This window comes from Rhinatrema bivittatum, chromosome 1 (assembly GCF_901001135.1).
Source record: "Rhinatrema bivittatum chromosome 1, aRhiBiv1.1, whole genome shotgun sequence".
NCBI lineage: Eukaryota > Metazoa > Chordata > Amphibia > Gymnophiona > Rhinatrematidae > Rhinatrema > Rhinatrema bivittatum.
Window position 1 is genome coordinate 788,648,966 of NC_042615.1, and position 22,883 is coordinate 788,671,848.

The 22,883-nt window shown below is 46.3% G+C and overlaps 1 protein-coding gene across 5 annotated transcripts in view; it reads right to left on the reverse strand.

Annotated features, from left to right (window-relative positions):
- Positions 1–22,883, reverse strand: part of RNF165 (ring finger protein 165) — a 345,068-nt gene that overhangs the window by 105,702 nt on the left and 216,483 nt on the right. For all 5 annotated transcript variants that reach the window (XR_003853057.1, XR_003853056.1, XM_029580671.1 and 2 more), the window contains one exon: positions 10,742–10,837. Coding sequence is in view for 3 of the 5 variants with exons in the window: in XM_029580671.1 (XP_029436531.1) it covers positions 10,742–10,837 (96 nt within the window). In the remaining 2 variants the exon portion in view is untranslated. The remainder of the gene's footprint in view (positions 1–10,741; positions 10,838–22,883) is intronic.

The following is a 22,883-nucleotide window of genomic DNA, read 5'->3' on the forward strand; positions in this document are numbered from 1 at the left end:
CAGAATCTCCCCGCTCACAGCATCGCACACCGATGGGGACTTATGCAGATGCATCTTAGTCTTCACTTGATGCCCGTTTTGGTACTCCTTGATGCCAGTACAAATGAAACAGAATCCTTTGCTTTAATCAGATAAGGAAAGTTAGACAGTGATCTGTCTCCTGGTCTCTATGGGTGCTTGATGTTGAGGGAGATTAATACTTTATCAATGTCAAAATTTCACCAGTGTTTGGTACAGCTCCTGGGCTCTTCAAATACCAGTTGATGCTTCCAATGCAAATGCCAATGAACCAGACTCACCTTACCCAAAGAGCTTCTCCATGAGCTCTAAGCAATAAATACATCCTCTTTGAGTCATTTTCCTACATGTGGAAGACTCTAAGATGTCATGGCTGTCTCCCAGGCAGAGTACATATCTATCATGGAATCTGTGATAGACAAGATATGATTGCACTGAAGGCACTTGTTGAAGCTGCTGGCTCTCTTCACTTTTTGCACATTGGCAAAAACATCAACAAGATAAATCAAATAATTCAGTTTTAGTAAAATCTGACCAACACCACTCAATGCACCAATACTGATGCACACAGCAGTCGATGAAAAATTTAAGAAAACAAACAAGATCAAAAAATGTACTTAATGACTCCAAGAGGGATGAGATACGGTGAACCAAGAGGTCATGCAATGAAAACATCTGAAATTTTGAAAATGGAGAAATTACTTACCTGATAATTTCGTTTTCCTTAGTGTAGACAGATGGACTCAGGACCAATGGGTATAGTGTACTCCTGTTAGCAGTTGGAGACGGATCAGATTTCAATCTGACGTCAGCTCCTAGTACATATACCCCTGCAGGAAGTGCAGCTCTTCAGTATTCTCCTCGAAAAGCATTGTGGATATATGTATGACTGACTGATTGATTAATTTAATAATATGATTAACTTAAATAACTTCATAACTTGTTAGAACATTTAAAACTTGATTAACTGGAACTGGTTGATTGACTATAGCTGGAGACAGCCAGTGTACTCAACCGGAAAGCGTCGACACCTGGCAGGGTGGATGTTCTAGGTAGATGAAAACATGGTTTACCCTTGATTCATTGACAAAAAAACATGTATAATGGCAGCCAAGGGTGGGATGCTGAGTCCATCTGTCTACACTAAGGAAAACGAAATTATCAGGTAAGTAGTTTCTCCATTTCCTAGCGTGTAGCAGATGGACTCAGGACCAATGGGATGTATAAAAGCTACTCCTGAACCGGGTGGGAAGCTGCCTGTGGTCCACTTAGAATTGCCCTTGCAAATGCCGGGTCCTCCTGAGCCTGCACATCCAGACGGTAGAATCTGGAGACGGTATGGATGGAGGACCACGTTGCCGCCCTGCAGATCTCGGCAGGTGACAGCATTCTAGTTTCTGCCCAGGATACCGCCTGGGCTCTGGTAGAATGGGCCTTGACCTGTAGAGGTGGTGGTTTTCCAGCTTCTATGTAGGCCGCCTTGATGACTTCTTTGATCCAGCGGGCAATGGTTGCCCGCAAGGCCGCTTCTCCTTGCCTCTTTCCGCTGTGAAGGACGAAAAGGTGGTCTGTCTTTCGTACTGGTTCCGACATTTCCAGGTATCTGGATAGGAGTCTGCCGATGTTGAGGTGGCGTAGACTACGGGCTTCTTCCGAATTCTTCAAGCCATCCATCGTTGGTAGTGAGATGGTTTGGTTAAGGTGGAAGTGTGAGACCACTTTGGGGAGGAAGGAGGGCACTGTGCGTAGTTGGATGGACCCCGGGGTGAGTCTGAAGAACGGCTCACGGCAGGACAGTGCTTGTAGTTCCGAGATGCGGTGGGCCGAACACACGGCCAGCAAGAACACCGTCTTTAAGGTTAACAGACGGAGGGACAGGCCTTGGAGGGGTCTGAAGGCGGATCCTGCTAGGAACTCCAAGACGAAGTTGAGGTTCCATAGAGGTACTGGCCACTGTAGTGGTGGGCGGATGTGTTTGACTCCTTTCAGGAAGCGTGATACATCTGGGTGCGAGGCTATGCTGTTGCCCTCGCTCCCGGAGCCATAGCATGACAAAGCTGCCACTTGTACCTTGATGGAGTTGAGGGACAGACCCTTCTGTAGTCCATTCTGTAAGAATTCCAGGATCACGGGGTCATTGGAGGAGCGTGGCTTGACGTTGTGGCCTTCGCACCAGGCCTCAAAAATTCTCCAGATCCTTATATATGTTAGAGATGTGGAGAACTTACGTGCTCGGAGGAGAGTATCTATTACCGCCCCCGAGTATCCGCTCTCTCTCAGGCAGGCCCTCTCAATGGCCAGACCGTAAGAGAGAATTGAGCTGGGTCCTCGTGAAGGATCGGACCTTGTTGTAGTAGGTCTCTGTGTGGGGGCAGGGGTAGTAGATTCCCTGCCAGTAGTCTTCTCAAGTCTGCGTACCAGGGTCTTCTTGGCCAATCTGGAACCACCAGAAGAACTAGTCCCCTGTGTCGCTGTATCTTGTGTATGATTGCACCCAGCAAGGGCCACGGCGGGAAGGCGTATAGCAGGATCCCCGGTGGCCAGGTCTGTACCAGGGCATCAATCCCCTGGGACTGCGGATCCCGCCTGCGGCTGAAGTATCTGGGTACTTGAGCGTTGGATCTGCTTGCTAGAAGGTCCATGTCTGGGGTCCCCCACCGATTCACTATCATCTGGAAGACTGTGGACGACAGCTTCCATTCTCCTGGGTTTAGACTTTCCCTACTGAGGAAGTCTGCCGTGATGTTGTCTTTCCCGGCGATGTGGACGGCGGAGATCTCCTGGAGATTTGTTTCCGCCCACGCCATCAGGAGGTCTATTTCTAGGGACACCTGTTGGCTTCTGGTTCCGCCCTGTCGGTTGATGTAGGCCACAGTCGTGGCGTTGTCCTACATCACCCTGACCGCTTTGTCTCGGAGTCTGTGGGCGAACCACAGGCAGGCTAGTCTGACTGCCTGTGCTTCTAGGTGGTTGATGTTCCATCCCGCCTCTTCTGCATTCCACTCTTCGCAGTGTGCTCCCCACCCGTGTAGACTGGTATCTGTGGTGAGCAGGGTCCAGGTTGGGGAGGATAGTCTTGATCCCCGGCTCATGTGGCTAGTCTGCAGCCACCCCCGTAGTTGGGTCCGGATTCTGCCTGGGAGTGGTAGACATACGGTGTAGTTCTGGGACCGTGGGCTCCACCAAGATAGAAGTGAGCATTGTAGGGCCTCATGTGGGCTCGCGCCCATAGCACCACTTCCAGTGTGGATGCCATTAGCCCGAGGACTTGCAGGTAGTCCCATGCTGTGGGACGAGGAACGCTCAGCAAGGTCTGCAGCCGGTTCCACAATTTTGATCTCCTTGTGGGGGTCAAGCTGACCTTGTCTTCCTTGGTGTCGAATCGGACTCCTAGGTATTCCAGCGAAGGTGAGGGCTGAAGGGAGCTTTTGTTTGTGTTGATCACCCATCCTAGGCTTTCCAGTAGTGTTATGACTCTGCTGGTAGCTTGGTGGCTTTCCTCCGGTGAGTTTGCCCTGATCAGCCAATCGTCTAGGTAAGGGTGAACGAGGATTCCTTCCTTCCTCAGTGTTGCCGCCACCACTACTATTATCTTGGTGAACGTCCGGGGTGCTGTGGCTAACCCGAAGGGTAGTGCCCGGAACTGATAGTGACGATCCAGGACCTTGAAGCGTAGGTAGCGCTGGTGCTCCCGATGAATTTGGATGTGTAAGTAGGCCTCTGAAAGATCCAGGAATGTGAGGAACTCTCCTGGTTGTATTGCACGTATGACGGATCGTAGGGATTCCATGCGGAAGCGGGGGATCCTTAGGTGGCGGTTGACTGACTTGAGGTCCAGGATAGGCCTGAATGTACCCTCTTTCTTGGGTACGACAAAGTAGATGGAGTAATGTCCAGTATTCATTTCCTGTGTAGGCACCGGGGTTATGGCCTCGAGGGACAGAAGTCTGGATAGAGTAGCTTCTACTGCTGCCCTCTTGAGGAGGTCGTGGCAGGGGGATTTCACTTACCTGTCCGGAGGGGTTTGAAGGAAATCCAGGTAGTACCCCTCCCGGATGATGGCTAGGACCCACTTGTCCGAAGTTATTTCGACCCATCTGCGGTAGAATAGGGCTAGTCTACCCCCTATGGCTTCTTCCCTTGGATGGGTCGGCTGATTCTCATTGTGGGGCGCGGCTGGGGCCTGTCCCCGAGCTGGCTCCCCTCTTGTTGTGCTTGTTCCGAAAGGACTGGTTCCTGCCCATATGGCGGGGTGCTTGATAGTTGCTGTTGTAAGGGTTGAAGCGTTGCGAGCTTCTGCCCCTGGCGGACCTGTGGAAGGGATGCTGGTTTCTCTTCGTCTTGTCTTCCGGCAGGCGTGGTAATGGGGAGTCGCCCCATTTGTTGGCCAGTTTCTCTAGTTCGCTGCCGAACAGGAGGGATCCTTTGAAGGGCATCCTCGTGAGGCGCATCTTGGAAGAGGCGTCAGCTGACCAACTTCGAAGCCAGAGTTGTCTCCTAACCGCCACTGCGGACGACATACCTCTGGCTGCTGTGCGCACTAGATCAGAGGCAGCGTCAGTGAGGAATGAAACTGCTGGTCCCATGTCTTCTCCCGGAGTGTTGTTCCTAGCTTGTGATAAGCAGGCACGTGTCACCACGGTGCAGCAGGCCATAATCTGCAGGGACATGGCTACAACTTCAAATGACTGTTTTAGGATGGCTTCCAGGCGCCGGTCATGTGCATCCTTGAGCGCCGCTCATCCCTCCATAAGAACATAAGAAAATAAGAAAATGCCATACTGGGTCAGACCAAGGGTCCATCAAGCCCAGCATCCTGTTTCCAACAGTGGCCAATCCAGGCCAAAAGAACCTGGCAAGTACCCAAAAACTAAGTCTATTCCATGTTACCATTGCTAATGGCAGTGGCTATTCTCTAAGTGAACTTAATAGCAGGTAATGGATTTCTCCTCCAAGAACTTATCCAATCCTTTTTTAAACACAGCTATACTAACTGCACTAACCACATCCTCTGGCAACAAATTCCAGAGTTTAATTGTGCGTTGAGTAAAAAAGAACTTTCTCCGATTAGTTTTAAATGTGCCCCATGCTAACTTCATGGAGTGCCCCCTAGTCTTTCTACTATCCAAAAGAGTAAATAACCGATTCACATCTTCCAGTTCTAGACCTCTCATGATTTTAAACACCTCTATCATATCCCCCCTCAGTCGTCTCTTCTCCAAGCTGAAAAGTCCTAACCTCTTTAGTCTTTCCTCATAGGAGAGTTGTTCCATTCCCCTTATCATTTTGCTAGCCCTTCTCTGTACCTTCTCCATCGCATTTATATCTTTTTTGAGATGCGGCGATCAGAATTGTACACAGTATTCAAGGTGCAGTCTCACCATGGAGCGATACAGAGGCATTATGACATTTTCCGTTTTATTCACCATTCCCTTTCTAATAATTCCCAACATTCTGTTTGCTTTTTTGACTGCCACAGCACACTGAACCGACGATTTCAATGTGTTATCCACTATGACACCTAGATCTCTTTCTTGGGTTGTAGCACCTAATATGGAACCCAACATTGTGTAGTTATAGCATGGGTTATTTTTCCCTAATTGCATCACCTTGCACTTATCCACATTAAATTTCATCTGCCATTTGGATACCCAATTTTCCAGTCTCACAAGGTCTTCCTGCAATTTATCACAATCTGCTTGTGATTTAACTACTCTGAACAATTTTGTGTCATCTGTAAATTTGATTATCTCACTCGTTCTATTTCTTTCCAGATCATTTATAAAGATATTGAAAAGTAAGGGTCCCAATACAGATCCCTGAGGCACTCCACTGTCCACTCCCTTCCACTGAGAAACTTGTCCATTTAATCCTACTCTCTGTTTCCTGTCTTTTAGCCAGTTTGCAATCCACGAAAGGATATCGCGACCTATCCCATGACTTTTTACTTTTCCTAGAAGCCTCTCATGAGGAACTTTGTCAAACACCTTCTGAAAATCCAAGTATACTATGTCTACCGGTTCACCTTTATCCACATGTTTATTAACTCCTTCAAAAAAGTGAAGCAGATTTGTGAAGCAAGACTTGCCCTGGGTAAAGCCATGCTGACTTTGTTCCATTAAACCATGTCTTTCTATATGTTCTGTGATTTTGATGTTTAGAACACTTTCCACCATTTTTCCTGGCACTGAAGTCAGTCTAACTGGTCTGTAGTTTCCCGGATCGCCCCTGGAGCCCTTTTTAAATATTGGGGTTACATTAGCTATCCTCCAGTCTTCAGGTACAATGGATGATTTTAATGATAAGTTACAAATTTTTACTAATAGGTCTGAAATTTCATTTTTTAGTTCCTTCAGAACTCTGGGGTGTATACCATCTGGTCCGGGTGATTTACTACTCTTCAGTTTGTCAATCAGGCCTACCACATCTTCTAGATTCACCGTGATTTGATTCAGTCCATCTGAATCATTACCCATGAAAACCTTCTCCATTACGGGTACCTCCCCAACATCCTCTTCAGTAAACACCGAAGCAAAGAAATCATTTAATCTTTCTGCGATGGCCTTATCTTCTCTAAGTGCCCCTTTAACCCCTTGATCATCTAATGGTCCAACTGACTCCCTCACAGGCTTTCTGCTTCGGATATATTTTAAAAAGTTTTTACTATGAGTTTTTGCCTCTACAGCCAACTTCTTTTCAAATTTTCTCTTAGCCTGTCTTATCAATGTCTTGCATTTAACTTGCCAACGTTTATGCTTTATCCTATTTTCTTCTGTTGGATCCTTCTTCCAATTTTTGAATGAAGATCTTTTGGCTAAAATAGCTTCTTTCACCTCCCCTTTTAACCACGCCGGTAATCGTTTTGCCTTCTTTCCACCTTTCTTAATGTGTGGAATACATCTGGACTGTGCTTCTAGAATGGTATTTTTTAACAATGACCACGCCTCTTGGACATTTTTTACTTTTGTAGCTGCTCCTTTCAGTTTTTTTCTAACAATTTTTCTCATTTTATCAAAGTTTCCCTTTTGAAAGTTTAGCACGAGAGCCTTGGATTTGCACACTGTTCCTCTTCCAGTCATTAAATCAAATTTGATCATATTATGATCACTATTGCCAAGCGGCCCCACCACCGTTACCTCTCTCACCAAGTCCTGTGCTCCACTGAGAATTAGATCTAAAATTGCTCCCTCTCTCGTCAGTTCCTGAACCAATTGCTCCATAAAGCTATCATTTATTCCATCCAGGAACGTTATCTCTCTAGCGTGACCCGATGATACATTTACCCAGTCAATATTGGGGTAATTGAAGTCTCCCATTGTTACTGCACTACCAATTTGGGATGGTAGTGCGCGCAGACTATGGCGTCCACTCTAGGGCATGCCAGAAGCTCCTTGGTCTCTGGGTCCAGGGGGTACATGGCTGACAAGGCTCATCCCCCTTTGAATGTGGACTCCTGGGCATTCCATTCCAGGTCAATTAGCTGTTGTGCCGCCTGTAAGAGAGGAAAATGGAAAGACGTTTGGCGAAGGCCCTCCAGCAGGGGGTTCGTTCTAGGTTCCCCCGAGGTACCTTGGCCCGGGATAGCGAGTTCCGTTAGACATTGGGATACGAGGTCCGGGAGCTCGTCCTTTGTGAAGAAGCATCTCATGGTTCGGTGTGGCTCTGTCCCCGAGAGAAGTTCCCCCTCCTCCAGGGGCTCGACTTCCTCTTCGGAGAAATCCGTGTCCCCGTAGGTGGGGCTTCTGGGGGGTGGGAGCCTGTGCCTAGGCCTTGAGGGTCCTGGGGCATGAGGGTCCTCCGGTGGAGCATGTGGCTGATCAGCCAGAGGTTCAGTTTGCATCTTGACAAAGGCATGAAACCCCTTGAATAACTCCACCCAAGATATCGACGCTGTGTCTAAATTGAGGGGCGCAGGTTCTCTGGGGGTCCCTGTCTGTGGGGTGGACCCACTGGGGCCTGCTAGGTCTGGGGTACCCCCTGAGGAGCTAGCACTGGGTCCTGGGTGGAACTGGCCCTGACCTGGATCTCCCAGGGCCTCCTCACAGTGTGCGCACAGGGTGTCGGCCTCCTCGCTCTGTGCGGCTCTGATGTGGCATGCAGGGCAGAGGCCTTGAGCTTTTATTCCTGTTTCTGGAGGCGCCATGTCTGTGGACACGTAAGCTCTTGTACGCTCCAGTGCGCCTGAGATGTGAGCGCAGATATGCGCCTAGCCGTAGATATGCGTCCGGCTCTGTGCGTGCAACTTATGCGCGCAAGGTTTTATGTGCGCGTAACTTTATGTGCACAATGATTTTTGTGCGCTTAGCTCGATTTATGTGCTCAGATCGAACGGCGGGTGGCGCGGCGAATAGGGCCAAGATGGCGACGGCGAGCATGCGGGTAATATGGTGACCTCCTCAGAGGGTCTCCACATGGGCAGACCCTTGGAAATAGCCGGGGCCTGGCCCTGCTAGGGCGGATCAACCCGGTGGCACTGGTTCCGATCGGTGACCTGTGCTTCTCCTCTATCCTCGGAGACCGGATTCAAACAGAAGATTTTCACCTTACCTTGTCTTCGGCACTTCCCGGTTTCGTTCCGGGCGGTCTCCGGCTGTGGGGAGAGAGGGCAAATACCTTCACCGCCGCGCTCGATGGGTGCACCCGCTGCCTCTCAGCCGCGCCCGAGGATCGGGGGCTAGGTCCTCGCCGCGATTCGGCCGCCGGACCGAGGCTCACCTCCGAGGGACCATGTAAATCACCTCGGGAATCTCAACTGGAGGAGGGACCCGAGGGTATCACCGCAGGAGAGCGGGGCTCGTCTTCAGGTAGGTTTTCCCCTTTAATTTTGGTTTTCTTCTTTGGATTTGGTTCAAACGCTGCAAGAGCGTGCAGATAGTCCCTAACTGCTCTGGAAATGGAAAATACTGAAAAGCTGCACTTCCTGCAGGGGTATATGTACTAGGAGCTGACATCAGATTGAAATCTGATCCGTCTCCAACTGCTAACAGGAGTACACTATACCCATTGGTCCTGAGTCCATTTGCTACACGCTAGGAAATACAGTATTTCTTTGCAGAGAAAATCACATGATTGTTTGGCTCCACAGAAAGCCTGGAACTGAAGGGGCTCTATACAATGTCCATGCTGTGGGACAGCATGGATATGCTCAATACAGGATGCCAAAATCTTCTAGAAGCATTAAAGAAATCTTCACTGACTAGTAGAGATGTGAATCGTGTCCTCGATCGTCTTAACGATCGATTTCGGCTGGGAGGGGGAGGGAATCGTATTGTTGCCGTTTGGGGGGGTAAAATATCGTGAAAAATCGTGAAAAATCGTAAAAAATCGAAAAAACGTAAAATCGCAAAACCGGCACATTAAAACCCCCTAAAACCCACCCCCGACCCTTTAAATTAAATCCCCCACCCTCCCGAACCCCCCCCCCAAATGACTTAAATAACCTGCGGGTCCAGCGGCGGTCCGGAACAGCAGCGGTCCGGAACGGGCTCCTGCTACAGAATCTTGTTGTCTTCGGCCGGCGCCATTTTCCAAAATGGCGCCGAAAAATGGCGGCGGCCATAGACGAACACGATTGGACGGCAGGAGGTCCTTCCGGACCCCCGCTGGACTTTTGGCAAGTCTTGTGGGGGTCAGGAGGCCCCCCCCAAGCTGGCCAAAAGTTCCTGGAGGTCCAGCGGGGGTCAGGGAGCGATTTCCCGCCGCGAATCGTTTTCGTACGGAAAATGGCGCCGGCAGGAGATCGACTGCAGGAGGTCGTTCAGCGAGGCGCCGGAACCCTCGCTGAACGACCTCCTGCAGTCGATCTCCTGCCGGCGCCATTTTCCGTACGAAAACGATTCGCGGCGGGAAATCGCTCCCTGACCCCCGCTGGACCTCCAGGAACTTTTGGCCAGCTTGGGGGGGGCCTCCTGACCCCCACAAGACTTGCCAAAAGTCCAGCGGGGGTCCGGAAGGACCTCCTGCCGTCCAATCGTGTTCGTCTATGGCCGCCGCCATTTTTCGGCGCCATTTTGGAAAATGGCGCCGGCCGAAGACAACAAGATTCAGTAGCAGGAGCCAGTTCCGGACCGCTGCCGTTCCAGACCGCCGCTGGACCCGCAGGTTATTTAAGTCATTTGGGGGGGGGGTTCGGGAGGGTGGGGGATTTAATTTAAAGGGTCGGGGGTGGGTTTTAGGGGGTTTTAGTGTGCCGGCTCACGATTCTAACGATTTATAACGATAAATCGTTAGAATCTCTATTGTATTGTGTTCCATAACGGTTTAAGACGATATTAAAATTATCGGACGATAATTTTAATCGTCCTAAAACGATTCACATCCCTACTGACTAGGCACCGTTGGATGATATCTCCCTACCTGTGAGGACTGCACATCCTGGTTGTCCTCAGAGAAGTAAAGATACTGTTCTGTGTTCCTCCTTTTACTCTAACAAGCTATAAGTCTATCAGTAGAAGTCTCATATTTGTATACTTCTCTGTATTTCTCTGTGTGTTGCTCATGTACACACAAACTTCTCATGCTGCTTCCATTACCAGTGCTGTCATTACATTTTCTTTATTTTTTATTTATGCTGATGGCATAGCTGGCTTTTTCACTTATTCAATAGCTGTACAGCTGATAGATATGACTAATTTTATGGTGCACTACAGAGCAAAGTTCAAACAAAGGGAGGCTACTACTTCTTATACTTATCAAGTGGTATCAGTGCAAGGTGTTGACTTACCAATCTGTTCCTTCAGCTAAATACCTCGGCTGGTGACCAAAGTCAAAACCTGGACGTAATCGAGGAGGGTGAACAGACATGCGTTCCTGAGTCCGCCTGTGAGAACCATAGGGATAGACTCATCAAATAAGGAGAAAACTAAGAGCAATCCAGACATTAATCAGTTTCTATAGCTAACAGGCAGCTTAAAATGGATAAACTTGAAAACATATACAAAAGAAGCCTAATGAAAAAGAACTGTCAGTGGAGCTTCCAGAACCTCTCTGAGCTCCCGTAATATCCTGGGATGCATCTCTCTGGTCTACTGTCTTCTCCATTTTCAATTTTGCTAATTCCATGCAAACCCTTTTTTCTGTAAAAGGTGTGTTAACTTCCCCTTTAACATATGTACCCCTGCCAAATGTCAGTGGTCCTGCTCCAGTCCCTCTTTGTTTAGCACTAAAGAAAAGTGTTTCATTAGTATTTTTGCTTGTTCTTTGACATCCTCAAAACATTCCTCCTTTTCATTTCTCGGTTTTAAATCCCACCTCTGCATTTTCTCCTTTCACTCATATATCTGGAAAAGAGTTGTCCTCTTGTTTACTGCATTAGCTATCTTTTCTCCGTTCTCATGTTTGCTGTCCTTATTGCTTTCTATGCTTCCTTGAACTTTCCACAGATTCAGGGCTTGTGTTAGACACATTGTGCCCTATGCAGAAGCTAAGGAGTAGGGCCCTCCAGATCCCAGACCCTCTCTCTCACCTTCCCTCCTTGATCTCTGATCCTCTCTTTCTGCTCCCACTTGATCCCCAGTTCTCTCTTCCCCTCCCTCTCCCTATGAATCCCAGTCCTTTTTACCCTTACCACATTCCTCTTAATCCTTGGTCCTCTACCCCATCACGTTATCTCTGGTCCTCTGCTGCCATGATCATGAATCCTCTCCTTCCTCAGCCTACACCTCCTCTTACCCTCTTTTCCCCTTCCACCACTGACCCCGCTCCTGAGTCCTCACCATCCAACCTGTGTCCTTTTCTTACTCCTACTATCTCCCTTAGAACATAAGAACATAAAATTTGCCATACCAGGTCAGATCAAAGGTCCATCAAGCCCAGAATCCTGTTTCCAACAGTGGCCAATCCAGGAATCAAGAATCTGGCAGGATCCCAAAGGGTAGATAGATTCCATATTGCTTATCCCAGAGATGAGCAGTGGATTTCTGTAACTCCACCTTAATACCAAATCCTTTTTTCTCTCCTGCCCCTATCCTCCCCTTCAATCCCAGGTCCTTTCCTTCCTCCTCCTAACCTCTTTGAACCTGGGTCCTCTTCTTCTTCCTACCCCCAACTCAATAAAAGACCAAAAGAAAGAAGAGCAAGAAGCAAGAGCATAGTATTGTTTTTTGTACCCCAGAGTGCACCAAAAAGCCTCGATTATTCGATTATTAGGAATGTAGATAGCTGGGTGGCTGTTGGGCGTGAGGATCACCTGGTAACATGCCTACTGGTGCGAAGGTGGCGGACCTCACGCGTCACCTAGATAGGATTTTAGACAGTGCTGGGGAGGAGCCGGCTGTCGTGGTACAAGTGGGCACCAACGACATAGGAAAATGTGGGAGGGAGGTTCTGGAAGCCAAATTTAGGCTCTTAGGTAGAAAGCTTAAATCCAGAACCTCCAGGGTAGCATTCTCTGAAATGCTCCCTGTTCCACGCGCAGGTCACCAGAGGCAGGCAGAGCTCCGGAGTCTCAATGCGTGGATGAGACGATGGTGCAAGGAAGAAGGATTCAGTTTTGTTAGGAACTGGGGAACCTTTTGGGGAAGGGGGAGTCTCTTCCGAAGGGATGGGCTCCACCTTAACCAGGGTGGAACCAGACTGCTGGCGCTAACCTTTAAAAAGGAGATAGAGCAGCTTTTAAACTAGAACAAAGGGGAAAGCCGACAGTCGCTCAGCAGCGCATGGTTCGGAGAGAGGTATCTTCAAAGGATACTAATGATGCATTAGAATTAGGGCATCCCGACAGTGAGGTTCCAATAGTTAGAAAAATAGTCCAAGTGCCTGTAACTAAAAACTCACCTGAGCTAAAAAATTCTAACTTATCCCTATCAAGTAAAAAGCAGAATGAAAGTACAAACAAAAACAAACTTTGAAATGTTTGTATGCTAATGCCAGAAGTCTAAGAAGTAAGATGGGAGAATTAGAATGTATAGCACTGAAGGTTCACATAGACTTAATTGGCATCTCAGAGACATGGTGGAAAGAGGATAACCAATGGGACAGTGCTATACGGGATACAAATTATATGGCAATGACAGAGAGGAGCACCTGGTGTGGCGCTTTATATCTGGGATGGCATAGAGTCCAACAGGATAAACATCCTGCATGAGACTAAATACAAAATTGAATCTTTATGGGTAGAAATCCCTTGTATGTCGGGGAAGACTATAGTGAAAGGAATATACTACCGTCCACCTGGTCAAGATGATGAGATGGACAGTGAAATGCTAAGAGAAATTAGGGAAGCTAACCAAATTGGTAGTGCAGTAACAATGGGAGACTTCAATTACCCCAATATTGACTGGGTAAATGTATCATCAGGACACGCTAGAGAGATAACGTTCCTGGATGGAATAAATGATAGCTTTATGGAGCAATTGGTTCAGGAACCAACGAGAGAGGGAGCAATTTTAGATCTAATTCTCAGTGGAGCACAGGACTTGGTAAGAGAGGTAACGGTGGTGGGGCCGATTGGCAATAGTGATCATAATATGATCAAATTTGATTTAATGACTGGAAGAGGAACAGTGTGCAAATCCACGGCTCTCGTGCTAAACTTTCAAAAGGGAAACTTTGATAAAATGAGAAAAATTGTTAGAAAAAACTGAAAGGAGCAGCTACAAAAGTAAAAAATGTCCAAGAGGCGTAGTCATTGTTAAAAAATACCATCCTAGAAGCACAGTCCAGATGTATTCCACACATTAAGAAAGGTGGAAAGAAGGCAAAACGATTACTGGCATGGTTAAAAGGGGAGGTGAAAGAAGCTATTTTAGCCAAAAGATCTTCATCCAAAAATTGGAAGAAGGATCCAACAGAAGAAAATAGGATAAAGCATAAACATTGGCAAGTTAAATGTAAGACATTGATAAGACAGGCTAAGAGAGAATTTGAAAAGAAGTTGGCTGTAGAGGCAAAAACTCACAGTAAAAACCTTTTAAAATATATCCGAAGCAGAAAGCCTGTGAGTGAGTCAGTTGGACCGCTAGATGATCGGGGGGTTAAAGGGGCACTTAGAGAAGATAAGGCCATCACAGAAAGATTAAATGATTTCTTTGCTTCGGTGTTTACTGAAGAGGATGTTGGGGAGGTACCTGTACTGGAGAAGGTTTTCATAGGTAATGATTCAGATGGACTGAATCAAATCACGGTGAACCTAGAAGATGTGGTAGACCTGATTGACAAACTGAAGAGTAGTAACTCACCTGGACCGGATGGTATACACCCCAGAGTTCTGAAGGAACTAAAAAATGAAATTTCAGACCTATTAGTAAAAATTTGTAACCTATCATTAAAATCATCCATTGTACCTGAAGACTGGAGGATAGCAAATGTAACCCCAATATTTAAAAAGGGCTCCATGGGCGATCCGGGAAACTACAGACCGGTTAGCCTGATTTCAGTGCCAGGAAAAATAGTGGAAAGTGTTCTAAACATCAAAATCACAGAACATATAGAAAGACATGGTTTAATGGAACAAAGTCAGCATGGCTTTACCCAAGGCAAGTCTTGCCTCACAAATCTGCTTCACTTTTTTGAAGGAGTTAATAAACATGTGGATAAAGGTAAACCGGTAGATGTAGTATACTTGGATTTTCAGAAGGCATTTGACAAAGTTCCTCATGAGAGGCTTCTAGGAAAAGTAAAAAGTCATGGGATGGGTGGCGATGTCCTTTCGTGGATTGCAAACTGGCTAAAAGACAGGAAACAGAGAATAGGATTAAATGGACAATTTTCTCAGTGGAAGGGAGTGGACAGTGGAGCGCTTCAGTGATCTGTATTGGGACCCATTTCTTTTCAATATATTTATAAATGATCTGGAAAGAAATACGACGAGTGAGATAATCAAATCTGCAGATGACACAAAATTGTTCAGAGTAGTTAAATCACAAACAGATTGTGATAAATTGCAGGAAGACCTTGTGAGACTTGAAAATTGGGCATCCAAATGGTAGATGAAATTTAATGTGGATAAGTGCAAGGTGATGCATATAGGGAAAAATAACCCATGCTATAGTTACACAATGTTGGGTTCCATATTAGGTGCTACAACCCAAGATAGAGATCTAGGCGTCATAGTGGATAACACATTGAAATCATCGGTTCAGTGTGCTGCGGAAGTCAAAAAAGCAAACAGAATGTTGGGAATTATTAGAAAGGGAATGGTGAATAAAACAGAAAATATCAAAATGCCTCTGTATCGATGGAGAAGGTACAGAGAAGGGCAACCAAAATGATAAGGGGAATGGAACAGCTCCCCTATGAGGAAAGACTAAAGAGGTTAGGACTTTTCAGCTTGGAGAAGAGACGGCTAAGGGGGGATATGATAGAGATGTTTAAAATCATGAGAGGTCTAGAACGGGTAGATGTGAATCGGTTATTTACTCTTTCAGATAATAGAAAGACTAGGGGGCACTCCATGAAGTTAGCATGGGGCACATTTAAAACTAATCGGAGAAAGTTCTTTTTTACTCAACGCACAATTAAACTCTGGAATTTGTTGCCAGAGGATGTGGTTAGTGCAGTTAGTATAGCTGTGTTTAAAAAAGGATTGGATAAGTTCTTGGAGGAGAAGTCCATTACCTGCTATTAAGTTCACTTAGAGAATAGCCACTGCCATTAGCAATGGTAACATGGAATAGACTTAGTTTTTGGGTACTTGCCAGGTTCTTTTGGCCTGGATTGGCCACTGTTGGAAACAGGATGCTGGGCTTGATGGACCCTTGGTCTGACCCAGTATGGCATTTTCTTAAGTTCTTATGTTCTTACCACTCCCTTCCCCCTGCAAGCCTCCAATCTGTAATACTCCTTCCCCTCTAGGAGTTTCCGATTATTAAAACTCACGGGTCCTACAGAGACCCCTGCCCCCTCCTCCCTCCCAGTTTTCCTGTTACATAGGAATACATACTGGGCCACAACAGGGCCTCTATGCTCACTCATAAGCCTTTGACAAACCACGTAGCTTGTTATTTGATTTGCAACAGTTTACTAATAGGGGGTGCTTGAGAGAGTATACTGATGCCCTGCAAGTGTTTTGTGTCTAAACCCTCTTCAACCCCCAGCCCTGGGAAGCACTGTGATAACTCTCCCAGGGTGGGGGTACAGTTACTCTTGAGCCATGGCTAACCTATAGGGACAAAATGGGCTGAGGTCACACACAAAGTATTCACTCTCCACACCAAATGTTGTGCTTGAAAAGTAAAAGTAGTCTACTTAAAAATCAATTCAGCAGAGTAAAACAAGGATAATCAGCTCACAGTTCTTACTTCACTCCAACAGATAAATCAGCAAATAGTTTTCAAGAATAGAAATTAGTTCACCTCTCCCCACAGTCTTCCTCTTGGCTCACTCTCAAAACATCAGCCTACCCGGTCCCCAAAAGACAGTCTCTTCCCTTTAGTTTCATGTCCCATTTTCCAGTACTCACAAAGTCCCTGGAATAGCTCTAGGAAGGCTTACTCCCTGTTCTTCAGGTCATACAGTCTCCTCAGCCCTGCACTGAGCTCCAAGCCAGGCACAGTTCCTTCTCCTGGTCCTGTTGGCTTCAAATTCAGCTTCCTTTCCTTTGGTTGTCCTCTGTTTAGCTGTTACACATTCAGTTCTTTACTCAGGTCTTCCGAGGGCTTGGGAGTACACCCCTTCTGAAATCTCTTTTCCTCTTCTGTATACCCAGGAGGGGGTGACAATGACATCTTTACTTCACTTGGTTACCTTGACGAAGCCCCAGACCCACACTGCACCATGGTTATATATTACTCCTAAATACCTACCCAAAAGGGATTCTTCTACATGTCAATCACTATACCAGCTCTTACACCCCTTACCCCTTTCATGAACTCTCCTTCTCTGGAACTTCCCCACTGCAAAATATAATTCAACCCTTAAATAGACACTGAGGAAAATCAGATTTCTAACATAGAAGTCCTCTATGTCTTCACACCTCACATCATCTAGTGGCACACAGGGGCCACATGTGCTAACAGGAATTGAGCTCACTCCAAAGCAAGACTGACTGGGAAATGGAATTGGCAAGTGCCCTGAGTTGACAGGAAGTGAGTCCACATTAGTAAAAGGCATTCTGGGATGTGTAATTCTGAAGCTGCTTGAGTTCAGAAGCCAGGTGAAGATAATCAGGCACCTAAAATCAATTTTGGACGCTTCAGGCATGGTAAAAGTGCAAGCATCTAGTGCTGCATAGGAGGAAGGGGAAAGGCCTGGATGCTAAGGGTCCTGGATGTCAGAGAAGAGAGTCCCTGTACAGAGCTAGGAACCTAAGGGTAGCCATTCTGATAGGATCCTGATTCACTATAAAATCAGAGGCAAGAGGGCAAATTAAAGTTTGGGGGCTGGGGTCTGTATTGTGGAGACTCAGACAAACCTAGAGTTGTAAATTTCACTTTCTACTTGAAAGGCCCACCAATTTAAGCTATGAAGGTGGCCTGTAGCTGGCAGGTAACGGGTCTGACCGAAAGCCATTTGTGAAACAGGCACTTATAACTTTAAATGAAGCGTGTAAAGTGATATGCGAATGTCCTGGCTGGAACCTTGAGAAGGAGTTTCCAAGAGCTGACCCAGAGAGGTCGTCCTGTTACAATGTCTCAAGCTGCCTCCCACTGCCACTGCCACCTCCTAAAGACATGCATCCCTTTCCTCTTCCTAATCCATTCCTGGAGAAGGCATGCCTTCTTCAGCTCTGGCTGGCGGTGTGAGAAATATGCCTGAACACAGAAGACCAAAATGGAGAAATCCCCAGAACCCTCTGCGTGTCTTTGGCTTGGCCTTGGGGCTCCCGCTGGCATTGCTACACCAGGCAACCGCTTTACTTGTTCCCCCTAATGCTGGCTCTGCAGAAATTCTTAACCTGTCCTCTTTCTCATTTGGACCTTTTGAATGCTAATCTTTTCCCCCAACCTTTTCAGTAACCTCTTTTGAAAACAATACTGGTCTCTTTTTTGACTTGTCCTTTTATTTTCTTTTCTAACGAAGGTTGCTTGGCCTTAGGGAGGGTCATTTTCAAAGGTATATGGGTAAAACAGAGCAAAGTTGGGCTTTGGTTACCTGCCCAAAATGCAGCTAAACTTATGCATGGACTGACTGAGCAGAGGCATTTCAGGGGGTGGAGCTGGGGAAGGGTTTGCACTTAGGCACATACTTAGGGATTTCTGCATATATTTTCTCACTATATTGATGTGGACCATTTTAGCAGGTGGAATCATGTGTGAGTTGTTTTGGTGGAAAGAATTTTCAAAGGAAGGCTATGCGTGTACTTTCCCTTTGAAAATTTGTATGGCTTATGCACACATTTGTTAGCTTAACTCCCGTGGGCTGTTACAAAACTACCCCCACAATGACTCTTTTTAGTTAAGTCCACTATCCTTCTACTTCACCAGGATCTTCCCATCCAGCCAGTGTCTCTCTAAAGTACTGCCCCACCTTAACAAAGTTAGGACTCTTGAAGTCCAGGACCTTTGTATGGCTGACCTTTGTATGACTCATCTCTAAGTTTGTTTCTTTTTTTTTCTGAAACCACATGGTCTGATGATCGCTGGAGCTCAGGAGACGACCTGCTTGGATATTAGGAACACTTTACTCATTTGGATCCAGTATTACTCCTTCCCTTTTGGATTCTGTTATCTTGCATAAGAGCATAACAAGAACATAAGAACTGCCATGTGTGTCAGACCATGGTCCATCGAGTCCAGCATCCTGTCTCTGACAGTGACCGGTCCAGGTCGCAAGTATCTCACAGATCCCATAAAGTAGATCTAATTCCTTTTACTCATTCCCAGGGATATCAAAGCAATTCAGGATCTCTATGCTTTCTTTTTTTTTTCATCCAGCATTTTTTGCTCCTGTTCATTTGGGCTGCCAGCTGGATGAAAACTACTCGGAGATGTGCATTTGTGCAATTGTACACTGCTTTGGGCATCGTACAAAGACAGCATATATTTTTTATCAAATAAATAAATAACCTAACTAATGCAGACCTTAAGTCTGTTTCTGCAGATAGTATGCTCCAATCAATATCCACTAGCTTAAAATCCCCCACCAGTAATATCCCTCTCCCCGTCACTGCTGTCTCTATCCACCTCTTGTACCCATGCTTGAGGATAGTAGATTACACAGGAGTAAACGGAAGTGTTATCTTTTCTTTCCAAGATAAGCCATAAGCCATGGTGTTTCCTCCCTTTCCTATACCACCTGCATTTCAGGTGAATTTACATATATATTTATATACAGTATGGGGTAGATTTTAATACATGTGCATGCGCGTCCATGTGCGCATGCTTCCCGGCGTGCACACATGGACGCGACAATTTTATAACATGCGTGCGCCGGCACACGCATGCTATAAAATCATTGGGCCGCGCACACATGCGTGCCAAGTTTTGTAATCCACGTGCAAGGGTGTGAGGAATTATGCATTGCAGCCTTCCCCAATTCCTCACCCCCTACCCTAACCTCCCTTCCCCTCTCCTCCCCAACCCCTAAATCCAAATTTTTTTTTTTGGTTACCTTTGTTGAGCAACTTACTTCAGCTCCTGGCTGGTGCGCGAGGCTCCGGGACGGCAAACAACGGCGCTGCCCGGCCCGCCCCTTCCAAGAGGCCAGGCACTTGAGCGCGTACCAGCCTTTACGCATGTGGCCGGGCCTCTTGGAAAATACGACCGGTGCACGTAAGGCCCGGCCAAGCGCGAAAAGGCTGGAAATTATGCACACTGGGCATTTAAAATCTGCCTATATATAAGTATTCTGTATATGTTCAGCTACATTTAGGACTTAACTGGACAAACCATGGGTTTCACATTTTCTATCCCTCTGACCACTTTCATTTATCCAGCTATCTCTTTAGCCAGATAAAAGTTAGCCAAATAAGTTGTAGGCATTCTGAAGCAGAGTTAAGTTAGCTGGATAACTTACCCAGATAATTCTGATATTCATAGTTAGCTAGATAATTTATCTGGCTAAGTCTGGTTGTGCAGGAGTGCAGCCTTCAAGTTAGCTGGATAAGCTTATCTGCCTACATTCAGTGGAGCACCTAATTGGCAGCACTCTCCTGAACATCTGCAGCTGTTTATCCAGCTAACTTTAGCACTTTTAATTGTCCGCTTGCCAACCTGCTGAATATGAAGCTCATGGTTTGTTTGTTGTTTTTATTAATTATTTATGTATTTATTTTTACAAAGCATGCTTGTCTTCCCTCCTTTCTGCCTACCCTATCCTTTCCTAAACTGATTATAACCTAGTATGACTATATATTCCATATACCCACAGGCCAATTTCTCAGACTTAGGCGTTTATGCTCCTCCACATCTGAGTACATTGTTCAAGCACACCTTATGATGTCCCGTTTTCAGGCAAGAGGATACCCACATAAGACTTTGAAGAGAGCTTTTAAACGAGCACTATATGTGAATAGAGATTTTTTATTTCTTCAACAATCACATCATCAAGAATCTACAATAAATTGTATTTTGCCCTTTTCTACACAAAGTAAAACCATTTCAGATTTAATAAGGAAACACTGGAAGGGGTTAGCTTTAGAAAAATTCTTTAAAGCGGATTTGAGATTCACCTTCCGGAGAGGTAGAAACTTGAAGGATATATTAGTGCATTCAGTAAGTAATTTAGACAGGAGAATAGTATATGAAGGTCGGCATAGACCGTGTGGACACTGCTCAGTTTGCCCACACACCTCTGAGATCACACAATTCATACATCCTCACACAAACAAAATTTATTTTTTGAAGGGCACCTCAGATTGTGACTCGAGTGGAGTGGTGTATGTCATCACGTGCCCTTGTAATCTAATGTAGGTAGGGAAAACACAACGTAAAATTAAAACCCGGATAGAGTATACACATCAATAAGGAGCATGCACCATTAGTTTCCCATTGGCTAGAAAAATCTCATTTGATATCTGATTTACATTATTTTGTGTTAGACATAGTCTCTCCTCCGGCAAGAGGAGGGGATTTTTCCCGCATCCTTCTACAGCATGAACAGCGATGGATCTTTCGCCTAAATACATTAGTACCGTATGGCCTGAACAGTGAGTTGGAATGGCACCATTTTTTGTAATTTTTATAACTATACATCCAGACCCCTGGTCTGGTACTATTCAGTAGTTTCCTTGGCCCATTTTCTGCCAAGAGTAGAGGTGTGAGTTAATTCACATCCTAATCCCCTTAAGTTCAGCTTCATAGCCCCGTGGTCAGATGATCTGATTTTTCACTGCAGCCCTACAGTAGATTGTTTTACACATAGAGTTAGCTAGGTTACCTAGTGAGCCCTTGTCAGTTCGTGTAGCCAGTGGGTATCCCCTGCAGACTCCATATAAGGTTCATGACGTCGGCACGTCTGCCTGACGTCGATTACGTCACCAGGGTTGTCCAATCTGTCATGATTTTCGCGCCAAATGACAGCGTTCTTAAACTTCTGTCAAACCGTTTTGATTAATTCTTTTGAATTGTAAAAGCAGTATATAAACATTTTTAAATAAAATAAAATAAAAAAAAAAAATCGCCGCAGTTGCGCTCCTGCCAAACTCGCTAAACAGATTGCAAAAGGTATGGTTACTTTTAGTATTGTGCTGTTATGCTACTGTTAAACATTAGATGGGTATAAGTATGTTTTTTAATAGCAATTTTTATGTATAAAACTATAGCGTAACTTTGTGGGTTTTAGTCTGGACGGTTTAGCTTTCGATCCTGGCTCTAATATATTTTTGTGCTCTTTTTAGATTTCTGTTAAAATTAAATCCCCCCCGAAGCAGCCGGGTGGCGAAACACGGGACCGTGTTGGGGGAATCGTGTTCAAAGTTTGTATTTTGAATTCAGGAGTTGCCGCAATAAAATGACTTACATGAAACTTTAAACTACACCAGGATCTCACGCATTCTCACACACAGAAGTGGGCCACTGATGCTGCCATGGCTCTCACTGAGTGCACTTTCACTTGGCCTCTGAGTGGAAAACCCTCTTACTCATAGCAGAAAGCGATACAGTTCGCCAGCCGATTGGACAGGGTCTGCTTGCCCACCACAACCCCAAGTCTATTTTTGACAAAGGAGATGAAGAGTTGGGTGGACTGCCTGTGGGCTGCCGTGCGCTCCAGGTAAAAAGCGAGAACACGCTTACAGTCCAAGGTGTGCAGAGCCCGCTCACCTTGGTGAGTGTGTGGCCTCGGAAAGAAGGTGGGCAGTACAATGGACTGATTCAGGTGGAAGTCAGTCACCACGTTGAGCAAGAACTTAGGGTGAGTGTGCAACACCACTCTGTCGTGGAAAAACCTTGTATAAGGCGGATAGGTCACCAGGGCCTACAGCTCACTGACCCTGCGAGCGGAAGTAATAGCCACCAGGAAGATAACCTTCCTGCGGTGGTAGGCACTGATGGCATTCAGATGAACTTGGATCAAAGTAGTCTGCAACCCCGACTCCGAGAGATGCCAAAGATAGTCCAGAAGCCGAGGTGTAGGACAAGCGAAAGGGTCAAGACCCTGTTCTGCACACCAAACCGAGAACCTCCGCCACTTCAAATGGTAGGACTTCCGTGTGGAAGGCTAATGAGAAGTCACCAGAATTTGTGAGACATTGTCTGAAAAGTTGAGGGTCCGTAACACTAGCCTTTCAGCATCCAGGCCGTGACAGCCAATGACCAGAGGTTCGGGTGGTGAAGAGTGCTCTGATCCTGTGTAATGAGGTCGGGAAAGGTGCCCAGGCGGATGGCCTCCTGGACCGACAGGTCACGGAGGATTGGAAACCAGACCTGTCGCGGCCAATGCGGGGCTATCAGGATCATGGAGCCTCCATCCTGTTGGAGCTTCACGAGGATCTTGTCTATGAGCGGAATCGGAGGATATGCGTACAGGAGTCCCGCACTCCAGGATTG